The sequence below is a fragment of the Astatotilapia calliptera genome, chromosome 7, assembly GCF_964374335.1.
Source record: "Astatotilapia calliptera chromosome 7, fAstCal68.1, whole genome shotgun sequence".
NCBI lineage: Eukaryota > Metazoa > Chordata > Actinopteri > Cichliformes > Cichlidae > Astatotilapia > Astatotilapia calliptera.
Window position 1 is genome coordinate 68,393,443 of NC_137428.1, and position 14,091 is coordinate 68,407,533.

Here is a 14,091-nt window from a genome sequence, read left to right on the forward strand (position 1 = left end):
ATCTATGAAAACGACGCCCACCAGTGAGGCATCATCGGTCGGATCCAACACACTGACACGAAGGTAAGGCGTCCAAAAACAGTTCAGATGCTTCTGGTCATCACTAGTGTACAGTGTAGAGGATGCTGGTGCACTGACACTTGAAATGGGGATATTTCAGCCTTTTTTGCATTATGGTGTCATTTTTACTCGCCAACCTGAGGAAGAGTGGTTGCAACTATAACAGAGGGATTTAAGAATGAAAGCAGAAAGAAAGGAAGGTGGACAAAGCTAATGAGAGGATTGGGAAATAGGTATGAGAAAGAAAGCACGGCCCGATGCCAGAGGGTGATTAACGAGGATTCAGGACAGCCGTTGTTAAAAAGAAAACTGGTAAACAAGACGTGGCGTGTTGGTCGCCCCGGCTGATGGCGTGCGAGCTCTAAGGTGGAGCTGAAAAAGAACAACTGCAGGAAGAGGCAATTTTATGGCTATCAGATTCATTTGGTTCAAAGAGCAGATCGTCGGTCTGATCATCCAGGTAAACAGACTGTCCCTGGCAGGTGGACAAACATTCACCAGTTCAGATAAATGTCCATTTAAAAAAGCCTCGTGCTGCATTTGAGAGTGAAAACCATTTATGGTGCTGATGAAGCAGAAGGCAGCAGGTAGATCTCATTATCAGCTCAGCAGGAGATAAGCTGAGAAAACAGGCTGATGACACAGAGCTGGGCCTTGGCTGGACACAGTACTTCCACACTGTCCTCAATTCTAATTGAACAGCTGGATTAGACCCGGTGAGGCGGCTGGTTTGGGAAAAGATGAGGTAGGAGAGAGCACAGGGATACACAGCTGTGTCCAGCTGGGACACCCCCCCCCCGATTTGTCATATTTGAGTTAATCTGAGAGTCAAAGGAAAAGAGAGAGCAGCTGAGGAGTGGATGATCTGTGACGAAACTAATCCTCATTACCTCTGACATCAAGGTGCTCTCATGTACAAGACAAAGGAAGTCACGCAGGAGCCTCATGCGCACACACGCGCGCTCACACACGCGCGCGCGCGCACACACACGTGCAGAGCTCAATACTTTGGTCCTTTACTCAAACCAACAGGAAAAACACTGAAAAAGGATCAAAGTCAAATTTCATATGCTTAAAAAAAAAAATACACAACTGCAAATTTACTTACTGCGAATATTAGACGAGTGAAACTGTTAGAGGTGGAGCTCGTTTTCATTTCCATCATTTTATCGTTTAGAGCAGCGCTCTCCAACCTTTTTTGCGCCACGGACGGTTTATGCCCGACAATATTTTCACGGACCGGCCTGTAAGGTGTCGCGGATAAATACAACAAAATAAAACTAGTACCGGTACCGAAAAAAAGAAAATTTATTCATAACACACGTGAAAAGACCGAGGAAAACCGAGTAAACGATAAAACGATAACAAAATAACGCTGAAAACCGATAAAAACCCCGAAAACCAGACATTTCACACCTGAGCCTCAACTCTCGCGGCCCGGTACCGGTCCGAGGCCCGGGGGTTGGGGACCGCTGCATTAGACCGCAAATAAAGTTGTGATTTACAAAGTCACTGCTGACTTTAGATGTAAATAAATGCAACAAAGATATTTCATTTGAAAGATTCTTATTATTCAACATCGACATACATTCATAATATTAAAGATTTAAGTAGGAAAAAAAATGCAGTTTTGTGAGATCAAGTTTTCACCATTTCCTGGAGCAACGACTCCCTCTTGTGGCCAAAAGTATGAATAAAACTGCTGAACTTGAAGTTTCAGACACAGCATGGAAACACGCAGCAGCAAAGACGACTCGTGTTGCTTTTTATTTGAGTTTTATGTGAAACCTTTAATGTACTCTACACTGGAGTGCACAGGCCTTATCGAACATGCCCTGCATGCATCATCATCATCATCATCAAAAAAAATCTACTGCTGCTCTAACAAAACATCTGAATGCACACAAAATGTGCAAAACTACAAATGATAATGTAAAAAAAGTAAGAAATCCTTTCCCCGTACTATCTATATAGTTCTTTAAAAAACGCCGCCGCAGTATCCACAGGAGGGAAAACAAGTCACAACGAAACTCGATGCAAAGGTTAACAAGTTTAAAATGCTGATCGATGAGCCGGGAAAGACAATAAGACGAGATCCCGTCCTGCAGATGCTTCTGTGGATTCATTATCTTGTATATGCTTGAGCTGACTTTCCAGAAGAGTGGAGGAGAAAATGAACACACCGGGGAAAATACATGAGTGAAAGAAAGAAAAGCGAGCAGAGAAAAAGCAGACAGTCATCTGTAGCCGTGAAAACAGAGCGCAGCAGAAACAAGAGCTGAAAAGGAGAAGCGGACTCGAGTGGCCCAATGTAGGTCAGGAGGCACAACGCCAGCATTGCTCCTCCTCTAAATCCTTCTAACCTCCCTTTCTCCTTCCTTCCTTCCCTCGCTCGCTCGTCCTTTTATGCAGAAACCTGAGGAAACACTGACAGAGCCCTCCCTCTCCTCATCTCCTTCCCTCTCATTTCCCTTCTACTCTTTACTCACCGCCATCACTTTTTATAACTCCCCCTTCTGCATTTTTCCCGACTCCCCCGCCTCCCCTCATGCCTGACGGCCCTAAATCTGCAACATGTGGCCTTAATGGAAACCAGACCCTCACCCATTCAGGCCTCTCCCTCGTAGACATAATTAGCTTTAACTCTGTTTAGCATTAAAAAAGCAATAGAGACAAAAAGAGGACACAGTTGCTTTTTCACTCTCCACAGGCTGACACTGCAGATTTTATAAAAGACCTCAATAATTCTCGACAGCGCTCATAAAAAGGCGAATAAATCCTAACGCCGGCACCGGCCGTATATCAGCACGTCTCCGCTGGGATCGTGTTTGTAGCGCTGCAGTCTGCAAGAGGCTGCGGCAGGAGGAGGGGAGGCTGGAGCCTAAGTGTCTGTGCACGAAAAGAAAAGAAAAGCTACGTGCTGCGGGTGGATGAGCGAACATGCATGCACAAATCAGTGCAGATACAAGCTGTTTTTGAGCTAATGTGTGTCATGTGTGCAGGAAAGGTCAGACATAATGGGCTCAGTGGGAAGCGGGCAAGTCATGGACACGCAGCTGTCGAACATTCCTGCGCTGTTGGAGGACGAGCTCGGCCTGCAGAGACGCAAACAGCACAACAGAGACGGCAAAGTGCAAACGATCTGTTCTAAACAGAAGAAACGCTGCTGAAGCATCTTCATTAAAAAGCTTGTTCTTATTAATGCAAGCAAACGTGTTTATGTGACGGTGCTTCTAATATATGTGCTCGAAAGACTTGGTCTGCATTTACACTACAAATAATCCCCCAAACGTCCTCAGTCCAGTTGGAATTGATGCAATCACACATCCCTGGTGAAAACTTATTTTAAAGAAAGGGGTTTTTTGGGGGGGGGGCCTTTTCAGACTTTTGGAAGGCACAGAGAGAGGCACAGTAGAAAAACCTGTGGCCGAGCTAAAGCTCCACAGGCGCTGAATTCACAATTTTTTTATCACGTCACACGAGCAGTGAAAGTTCTCCCAATGACTAACGGGCCCATCGTCAGCTTTTTCAAAGCTTCTTTTCCTCTAACGCCAAAAGTAAAAACTGGGCGGCTGCACCAGATGAACGACGGACACCTGAACTCTCTTCGACTCGAGCGTCACACCCAGTCCTGCAGCGAGCGCTTGCAGTGCACCAAGGCCCTCGGTGTCTCTTTGTTCTGAAGAGTCCTGAGGATGGCATAGATTAGGACGAGGATGCACAGGATGAGCACCAGGGGAACGACCACCATAATCAGGGTCATGACCTTTGATTCATTGTCAGCCACAGCCACGACCACGTTCACGTCTTTGTCCTCCTCTTCCTCTGTGCTGTCAGGCTTAGCGGTCTCCTCTCGCTCCGAGTTTGCGTCTCTGTCTGGCTCTTTGTGCTCGTCTTTGCCTCGGTCTGAAGGCTCGACCGGTTTGTCTTCCGGCTCGGCGTCTGCGTCGGGCTTCGGGTCGGGGACCCCCACGCAACCCATGAAGTCCTTCAGGATGGAGCGGGGATAGCCTTTGTCTGCTTCGGATCTGCGATTGTCAAATCTCCAGTAGTTGGTGCCTTTGTAGAAATAGGTGTAAGCTGCACGAGGAGAAGAAAGGAGACATTTTCACTTGATGCCGATTATACAGCATGCACAGTGCTGATGTTTGGGAGCAAGCCCCCCCTCATGTGAATAGAGCCTTTCTGGCTGTAGACCATTATAGAGTCAGATCAATCTAACAGGCAGTGAATGTACGTAGTTATCCGTACAGCTACAGCTAGCTCTCACAAACAAGGAAGAGGCTCCGTCCAAAGATACCAAAATAAATTCACTCATCGCATCTTATTAGTCAAATCATCAAAAACATGAACTTGTGGTTTTCCAGGGTTACGTGCCGACCTCGTCGTGTTCAACAGCGAACCTGCAGAGGCGACCCGCGCAGATTAATCCTGTAACTGTATTTTGTAACTTGGTGCTATGAAAGAGTATTTCCCCCTCATGATTTTGCATTATTGTCACAATGTTTCAGATCAAACAAATTCTAATAACAGAAACTTTTTCAGAAGGTGGACTAATGAATAAACTCATCATTTAAAAACAGTCTTTTCTAGTTACTCGGGTTACTTCTCTCTAATATTGTAAACTTGTTTGATGATCAGAAACGTACGAGTGCGACAAACATGCAAAAGAAAGAATCGCTGCACATTCAAAAGGTCGTGTGCGAAGACTCACACAGTGTGCCGCTTTGGTGACAGCCAGGCCTGACTATATTAGTCAAGTCTGCCAAATTATTGGATAAAATAAAACCAAAATGCAATAAATCCTTTGAAATCTGTCGCCTTTGTGCACTTATTGACAACATGCTGCATGAATAAGCACAGATTCTTCTCTGTGCTGCACAGGCTGCCTGCACAGCGTCTGGGTGGAGATGTGATCCGACTCTTACCGAGTGCATTCAGAGCTGCTCGGACACAAATCTCATTTCCAAAAGGAAGGACGGGCCAACCCACAGACCAGCGCTCTCCTTCCTCTCTCTGCTTTGTTGCTTCACTGCTTCCTCCAACCTTTCCTTCTTTCGCTCCCTCCACCTCCACCCTGCTGCTCTGTCAGGCTGTTCTCTTGCTTCCAACAGTGAAGGCGAAGCTTTTTATGTTTGTTGTGATTCTCATAAACCGAAGCTGTTGGATGTTCCCACTGCTAAAATAAAACCCGGGCAAATTGCTCAATTTAAACTCCTGACTTACCCCCATCATCGCTGAGGAAGGCTCCTTTAGGGGAGGGAGGGATCCTGCCCCATCTGCTAATTGGTTTGGGGAAGTCGCGGTCTGTGGTCCGTGTCTCCTCATTGTATCGCCAGTACCTGCGAGACAATAAGACGTATTAAGATGTCTACGCGGCGTTAAAACCTCCGCGCTCCGTGTAGCCGAATCATACCTGTCTCCAGAGAAGAAGTACGTGTGCCCGTTGGGCTCCCACCAGATCGCTGTGTCGATCCCGTGTGGAGGAACGCCTTTTCCATAGTGATATAAGGGCTGTGGGTACCCTGGCATCACGTCAGCCTCCCTGAACAGCCAGAATCTGTCACCTGTAGGCACAGATGGAGACGACGCTTTGTCCAAAGAAACAAAAGCACACCGAGTCGAGCTTTCTCGCACAGCTCGTGTTTCTGACACGGCCAACAGAGGGAAGAATAAGGCAAAAGGTAAGTCTGAGGAGAAGAAAGGAAGATGAAAAGAAGCTCATGGTCAGCACACATGGTGTACACCAGCAGGTTTACTCACTCCAGAAGAAAAGCAGAAAAGACAGGCGAGGTTGAAATGGCATGCATTCACACATTTTCCAAGACTTCCATATGTGAGGGTTGACTCCTCTCCTAAGCCTAATCTTTGGACACACTTTCAGCCACTTTCCGCTTCTACTGCCAGGCTGCTGCGCTGCGCTCCAGGCCAATAAAATGTACTGAAGTGTCCGAGCCTGATCAGAGATCCTGAAAACGCACAGCAAAGCACCACAGCTGCTCACATCTGGAGCAGCGCAGTCAGAGAGGCTGATGTAAGCCCCTCCACCTCTTTCATGAGGCCGTCCGGGCTCAGCTGGAGCCAATAACAGCTGCCACGCTGCACAGGCCTGTTCAAAACACCCAGTGAACTCACAAACACACATTCATAAATGCAAACTCGGTGCTCTCGTTCAGTTTGCAGCAATCGTGTCGTAATGTTTTATTCTTTTGAGGGGAGTTTTTTCTTTTTCTGTGGTGTTTTAAACATTTTTTACTCAAATCCGTGTGATTCAGAACCTTGTAAATCAAGTTGTGCAGGAGACGAATGCAGAGTTTGCATCGAACAGTTCATGTTACGCTGCTCCTCAGAGAGGACGCGAAATGAGGAACTAGAGCTAAACTAGAATAACGTCGAGGCGTAACGCACTCGCTGCTCAGCAGGTGGGCGACGCTTTGTGGAAGTGGCTGGTTTTATTTGGAATAAGCAGCTGTGACGTACCTTTAAAAAAGACAAATTTGCCGTCGTGACGTTCGTACGCTGCGTCAATGTCGGTGGGGAGACCGTTCCAGAATACAGATATCGGCATGGGGTAATTATCGAGGACGCGGTTCCTCCGAACCCGCCAGAACCAACGACCCTGCAAAAGCAAAACAACGATGCACGTCTTAGTTACTTTCCCTCGCATGACTCGAACATTGCAGCTGTGAGCAAAGCCCTGTTTGTTTACCTTGAAGACAAACATCTCCCCCCTCAGCATGGTCACTGTATCAAAGTCTCCATCGCAGATGTCAGGGGGCTGGTTGTCTGGCAGCTTGGGAGGCCGAGGAGGAGGAGGGATGTCTTTCCGTGGAGTGACGGGTTCTGGCACAGGCGGGGATTGGGTGGTGGTGGAGGTAGGGAGGATGGGAGGCGAGGTGGGACCGGGGCTCGGTTCGGGTTGGGCCGGAGGATCCGGGTCGGCGTCCGTCGGGACGCGTGGGGCATCGGCTGGAGAATAAGTGGTGGGCTCTTCTTCTGGGACAGAAGGGGAGGTGGGGGAGTCGACGCTGGGTTCATCGTCAGGGGCGAGCGGAGAAGTAGGCGAAGCATCTGTGATGAGGGGAGGACCTTGGGGGAAAAAAAGAGGCAACAGGAAAGGCTCCAGTCTGTGTGGCATTAGACATTAATACTTGCTTTTATTCGCTTCCTTTCGACTAAATACTCTGCAGCAGAGCGAACGCAGTTTTCCATTTTGTGACCGACTGTCACTCTGCTGCTGCTCGTTGGAAAAATCTGCTGGTTGCTAAGAGAGGAAAACACACAGATAAAGTCAGTTATGCAATAGGTATCAGCTGATGGGCTCCAAGATGCGTGGGTTACACTGGACCAAAGGCTTTGCTCAGAACACATCGAGGCCAGTATGTGAAGAAATCCACCGTCTGCAGCAAAACAACAAAAGCTCAGTGCTGCCAAACGAGAACTGAGGCCATCGCAGCACAAAGATACTGTCATCAGTTTTCTTCTTTTAAATTCAGCTGTGTTTCAGTGGAATAAAAACTTCACATTTACAAAGACCCTAGTCGGCCGCTATCCTCACAGGAAGACAGCGGGCGTGTCTGCGTCTCTGCACAAAGAAAGGAAAAAGCTCCAGGACGAGGCTGACTGCCCGCCGATGTTACAACATTTTTGGCTCCAAAGCAAAATACATCCCAAACCCAAAGATGTCAGCGAGTCTTCTCAGCAGCATTCACTCGTAGCCAATCAGGAGGAAGCTGTGAGCAAACACCATAACGAGCAGCACTTGGATTTATTCGGGTCGTGTGTCTGACCACACGGTAAACGTTCGCTCTTGCTTTAAGCTCAGTTTTGTATCAACCATCTCCAGCTCAGAGCGCTAAAAGCTCCGAGCTGTTACTCAGAGGCGGATTTATATAAAACAGCTGATGTGAGAGAATCAAACGTCACGGGATGTAAAATCAAAACAAGCGTGAAACCTGCGGAAAATCCTCGTTTTTATCTAAAGCAAAAGAAATGCAAAGTTCATAAATCATCAAGTGTGAACAATTCACGTCTGTGGTTTTAATGCAGCGCGATACGCCGACAAACGGCGTCTGTTAATCAACAACGCCATCTATTCAGGAGGAAGAAGATGGGCTCATCATACTGGAATGCATGACATTCTGCATCTGCTGCTTCCTGCATCCTCTGTAAGGATCCAGATGTGACGTGAGAGCGATGACTGACGTTTGGCTCGCTAACAGCGCAGCGATCAAAGCTCAGCATGGAAACAGAAGATGATGACAGCCCTCTGAGGATGGTGAGCCCGACAACACGGACAATCAAGAATAGATGGAAAGGCTTTCGCTGCAGGGGTAGGGCAGATTTGAAATGTTAATCATGAAAGACAAAATAAAGTTTGGGGCATTTGCTTTTAGATTCAATAGTGTTTTTCCATAAATACTGCTAATATGCATTTAAGTAGCCCCAAACACTGCACTGGACCGCTGTGCAAGGATTCACCATGAGGATAATCAGCATCATTTCTAGTAATATCCATAATTTCCAGAGCACTGTGGGGTTTCACATCTCTTCTGCATACAGAGATTTAGAAGCTCTGCAGCCCAAAGAAAAGAACATCTCATGCTGGTAGAAATAACTCTGTATCACCAAAGACATCCATAGAGCGCGTTCTTCTCACCATATATGTGCTGTATGCCTCTGATGTCATCCTCATGGAGCGTGAAGTTCTGTGTGTGGACCCACTGGTAGACAGGAGCCATTGTGGCTCTGGGGTTATCCGAATGCTGCAGACCCAGAGCGTGACCGAGCTCATGAACCGCAACCAGGAACAGATCTATACCTGCGAGAGAGACAGGCGTAGCTGTGGGTCATCTGCTTTGAGTGTGCACAACAAGGAAAATGCACATTGCTTTGTGGTTGGTGCGCACACAAACGAACACAAAAGGCACTGAGAGCTCTCGGCCCAAACATTTATCACTGCGGAGTCAAAGCGAGTCAGGTCACCGAGTACGACCGCATCCTTCCAGGTTGCCTCCCAGCTGATATCGACCAAAACGGCGACTGTTCAGAGATTAAGTTGAATTTCTCACATAAGCAGAAAAAAACAAACCCACTGACCTTTCGGGTTTTCGTTGTCCAGTGTCCAAGGCTCATCTGAATCAAAGTGCGTGTCCCCACCTATTCCCGGTCCGGGATAGTAGGCGTGGGCCAGAGACCCACCCTCGCCATCGAACAGTGACATATCACCATGGAAACCGGAGGCAAACAGCAGCAGGATATCGGCAAGCTTCGTCTGGCTGCTGTTGACGCCGTGTCCAGGTGGTAGCTCCTCAAAGGTGAGCGGCGTGACTCGTCTCCAAACACCGAAGGCTTTGCGGATCGCATCGTACGTCCGTTCCTCTCCCAGGGACGGGGGCATGTTTTGGTCCATTATACTGAAGTCAGAAATAAAATCGTATCAGAGCTGCGGAGCACTTTGATTTATTGCAGTCTGATTGTTTCATTTGGTCTGGAAACCTGTAGGTGATGTGATCTTTGTCCCAGCGCTGCCCAGTCAGAACGTAGCGCTTCTTCCTGTCAACCAGATCCTCGGGCTTTCTGTCAGGGAGGCCGCAACGAGGCCGCCGCATGGCCCTGCGCACACACACACGCACACACACACACGCACGCACAATAAAGGATTTCTCAGTTCCACATTAAGCTGGATGAGATTAGCTTTCTCATTCTCACCAGACTAACCTAGAAACGTGTACAGTCAGGTCCATAAATATTGGGACATTTTGGGCTGTATACACCAGCACAATGATTTCAAATGAAACGAACAAGATGTGCTTTAACTGCAGACTGTCAGCTTTTATTTGAGGGTGTTTACATCCAAAGCAGGTGAACGGTGTAGGAATTACAACAGTTTGCATATGTGCCTCCCACTTGTTAAGGGACCAAAAGTAATGGGACAATTGGCTTCTCAGCTGTTCCATGGCCAGGTGTGTGTTATTCCCTCATTCCTCCAATTACAATGAGCAGACAAAAGGTCCAGAGTTCATTTCAAGTGTGCTGTTTGCATCTGGAGCCTGTTGCTGTCAACTGCCAAGATGAGAGCCAAAGAGCTGTCACTATCAGTGAAGCAAGCCATCATTAGGCTGAGAAAACAAAGCAAACCCATCAGAGAGACAGCAAAACCATCAGGCGTGGCCAAAACAACTGTTTGGAACATTCTCAAAAAGAAGGAACGCACCGGTGAGCTCAGCAACACCAAAAGACCTGAAACAACTGCGGTGGACGACCGAAGAATCCTTCCCCTGCTGAAGAAAACATCCTTCACAACAGTTGGCCAGATTAAGAACACTCTCCAGGAGGTGGTGCATGTGTGTCAACAATCAAGAGAAGACTCCACCAGTGTGAATACAGAGGGTTCACCACAAGATGGAAACCATTAGTGAGCCCCAAAAACAGGAAGGACAAATTAGAGTTTGCCAAACAACATCTAAAAAAGCCGTCACAGTTCTGGAACAACATCCTGTGGACAGACGAGACCAAGATCTACTCGTACCAGAGTGACGGGAAGAGAAGAGCATGGAGAAGGAAAGGAACTGCTCATGATCCTGAGCATACCTCATCGGTGAAGCATGGCGCTCGAAGTGTCATGGCGTGGGCATGTATGGCTGCCAGTGGAACTGGTTCTCTTGTATTTATTGATGATGTAACTGCTGACAAAAGCAGCACCATGAATTCTGAAGTGTTTCGGGCAATATTATCTGCTCATATTCAGACAAATGCTTCAGAACTCATTGGATGGCGCTTCACAGTGCAGATGGACAACGACCCAAAGCAAACTGCAAAAGCAACCAAAGAGTCTTTGAAGGGAAAGAAGTGGACTGTTTTGCAATGGCCAAGTCAATCACCTGACCTGAATCCGACTGAGCATTTCACGTGCTGAAGACAAAACTGAAGGGAAATGCCCCAAGAACAAGCAGGAACTGAAGACTGTTGCAGTAGAGGCCTGGCAGAGCACCAGCAGGGATGGAACCCGGCGTCTGGTGATGTCTGTGTTCCAGACTTCAGGCTGTGATTGACTGCAAAGGATTTGCAACCAAGTATTAAAAAGTGGTTCTTATTCTGTCCCATTACCCTGCCCTGTTCACCTGCTTTGGATGTAAACACCCTCAAATAAAAGCTGACAGTCTGCAGTTAAAGCACATCTTGTTCGTTTCATTTGAAATCATTGTGCTGGTGTATACAGCCAAAAATGTTAGACTTGTGTCGATGTCCCAATATTTATGGACCTGACTGTATATCGATGCAGCTCTTGGGAACATTCCCCAGCCGGCTGCTGTAACCTGGACTTTTCAGCAAAGTGTGGGCGGTGTTGTGGCGCTTTGCACCATTAATTCACAGTCAGAGTTCAAATCCTCTGTGGAGTTTGCATGATAGTGGGTATAAGGGGCTGGGTTTATTGGCAGTCCTAAATTATACCCTCCCCTCTTGCCCTACGATACCCGGGACAGGCTCCAACCCCCTGCCACTGTAAATTGGATAAGTGGAAGAAGATGCAGATGTATCCCTCAGTTTCCAGGCTTTATGAACAGCTAATCTAAGATGCAGGTCTTTGTAGTTTCACTACAAATCTACCACACAGACACAAACTGACCGTCTTCACACTTGACAAGAAAACCACAAACAGCGTTTCCAGCCGAGAATTTGCAGTAAAATTATTTTGAAAATCTTTGAAGGAAAAGCCATGCTCGTATTTGGGATTTGTGCCTGGAACTGTCATTCCATCCATCCCCCCCCCCCCCCCACACACACACACACGTTGAATTCATAATATGCAAATGAATAGAAAAAAAAGTCTATACAATATCCCTGAGCTCTCTTTGTGGTCACTGCTCTCAGCACATAAAGAGCTTACGCGAGCGTAGCAGAGTCCACCTTCCCGGTCACCTCCAGTCCATACAAGCGCTGCATGTCGCTGATAGCTTTGGACATAATCTGAGCCGACTGCATGGTGGACATCTGCCTGCTGGCTTGAGACAGGTAGCCGAATTTACGGAGCCATGCCTGCGTGGAAGGAAAATAGAAGAGGTCGTCAGATTTCCTTAAGATAGCAGGTCTCTGTGCTTGTGCATCAGGAATGCATGGTGTATACATGAGCGTGACAGCCCCAGCTGTTGGAAGAGCAGCATCTGAGGAGTCGGGAGGAAAGAGAAAGTAGAAACAAACCAGATGGCTTGCATTAATACCAGGACATTCCTGCTCCTTCGTTCCTGCGGTGACAGCCAAGACGGGGAGAGAGGACAGAAACGGGAAAACGGACATTAAATAAATTGCACGTCAGTCCTGTGGGTACACCAGCTAAACCTATAGCTCTGCATGAGTGCCTGAGGCCCCTGCTGAATGAAGCGTCACATGTTGTGAATTATTCTTCTTCGTTTCATGTTTGATGGCACTGAAACTGAGCCACGAAGTCACAGAACAGGCAAAACAGGATGATGGCTCCAGATGGGTGGGGGGAGGGTCCTGATGTTAGGTAACATGTGCCTCAGCAGGAGAACACGAAAAAACCCACATGCAACGCGGCTTCATGCGTGCGCACTGAGACAGAAAATCCTTCGAGGGTCTTTGCTAGCAGGACAAATCTTAACCAATCAAATGTGTCGTTATGAAGCCGGACGGGCCAAACCTGCCAGAGAGAAACTTTCCTACAGCAGTGTGGTTTACGTGACAAGTTTGAATAATGTCCCTATTAAACCTTTAAAAGCTTAAAAACACATTTAATTAGCCTTCGTGTTGCGTTTGGGGGATAAACTCACTAATAAATAATCACAGGTAACACAACACAAAGTCATTTCCAGGTGAGTTTCAAACTTTCACAATGACTGAGTTTCACTCTGCGGTCTAAAGATGCCGCTTCAGACACATTGTTACCACTCAAAGGAAACACTCGGGTCTAATCGTTTCCTTGTTGACGGACGTCGGTCACACCTGCAGAGCTGTTATCTGGAAAGAGGACAAAGGTCAAACGAGCTCCCGCTGTAATCTGTAATTCTGCAGTGAGACTGTTGAAAGCAGGATGATTCGTTTCAATGTGCAGCAACAACGATTTAAATAACAACATGGCAGTCTCCCCCCTACGGAGCCTTCAGCGTACCTCGGCGCTGAAGCGTTCTTCCTCTGGGTCATCTGGCACCGCGCTGCACAAGACCAGGGAGAGTAAGGACGCGGACGTGATGATCTGAGCCCAGGTTTGTTGGGATGTCATCCTTCCCTCGGACGCAAAGACTTGTTGAATGGCAAATATCAAACCAAGCCGCTTCCTCCGACAAGCAGATGCTTTTACATTTAACTCCTGCGGAAAGTGATCTATCGGGCCATTATTGTTCAGCTGAGAAACTTAAGGCACATTTAAAAGCCCGAGAAAACAAAGTGTTTCTACTCCATTCTTGGTCGATCCGGGACAGCTTCCCTCACGGAGCATCCAAGTGTTTGTTTCCTCATACGGAGCTGATGCAGCAGAAGTCCTTGCCCCTTTCTGACGGTCACAATGGCTGATCGGCAGCTGAGGAGAAATCCTGCTGAAAGTCACAACTTCAAGCGTCCGAGCACCGAAATGAGCGCATGAAAAGTAAAGTACTTGTTGCGCCGTTTCTGGGGTTACTGCAAAAACCGACCGCAGTAACCCCGCAAAAATCAACCCGAGGGAGAAACTTCACTTTTCCCCGCTGCAGAAATCGACTTCTTTACGTTTTAACCGCGCAGCATGCCTGAGCCCATCATCGGACAAAAGAATCCGCCATAAAATATCTGTTACCGACTTCCTGTTAAGACCTCCCCCTCATGGCTCAACAAACCTGACCCCAACAAAAGGCCACACAAGGTAATGGTCAGTCTGCCCTCTGCTGCTGTGAATGGGACGCTGCAGCAGGTCCACGTGACCACAGCCATTTAACTATAGAAAACACGCGTCGTGTTATTTCAAGTCCTCAAAATAAAACGATTAAAATTCGCTTTTTCTTTAACAAAATTTCCAGACACTAGAGTGACGCGCAGTGA

The 14,091-nt window shown here is 47.5% G+C and overlaps 1 protein-coding gene across 3 annotated transcripts; it reads right to left on the reverse strand.

The window, feature by feature from the left end:
• Window positions 1-1,609: 1,609 nt before the first annotated feature.
• Window positions 1,610-13,948, reverse strand: mmp15a (matrix metallopeptidase 15a). 3 transcript variants are annotated; one of them, XM_080303970.1, is made up of 11 exons: window positions 13,190-13,948; window positions 12,282-12,305; window positions 11,951-12,099; window positions 9,559-9,675; window positions 9,160-9,476; window positions 8,720-8,881; window positions 6,770-7,149; window positions 6,541-6,679; window positions 5,477-5,627; window positions 5,287-5,402; window positions 1,610-4,140 (listed from the first exon to the last, which is right to left on the reverse strand). In XM_080303970.1, the coding sequence occupies exons 1-11, from the start codon at window positions 13,298-13,300 to the stop codon at window positions 3,680-3,682; spliced, it is 2,127 nt and encodes a 708-aa protein (XP_080160096.1). In that variant the 5' UTR covers window positions 13,301-13,948; the 3' UTR covers window positions 1,610-3,679. The 3 variants fall into 3 exon arrangements, with proteins under 3 accessions (XP_080160096.1, XP_080160097.1, XP_026032534.1); XM_080303971.1 differs by lacking the exon at window positions 13,190-13,948 and adding an exon at window positions 12,852-12,902; XM_026176749.2 differs by lacking the exon at window positions 12,282-12,305 and having other exon boundaries at window positions 13,190-13,923.
• Window positions 13,949-14,091: the final 143 nt, after the last annotated feature.

Coding starts and splice junctions, on each gene's coding strand:
- mmp15a (XM_080303970.1), bottom strand. CDS start 13,300: ATGACATCCCAACAAACCTGGGCTCAGATCATCACGTCCGCGTCCTTA. Junction 6,680..6,769: donor GGGAGATGTTTGTCTTCAAG/GTAAACAAACAG, acceptor TTGCTTTTGCAG/GGTCGTTGGTTCTGGCGGGT. Junction 5,628..6,540: donor CAAATTTGTCTTTTTTAAAG/GTACGTCACAGC, acceptor CTGTGCCTACAG/GTGACAGATTCTGGCTGTTC.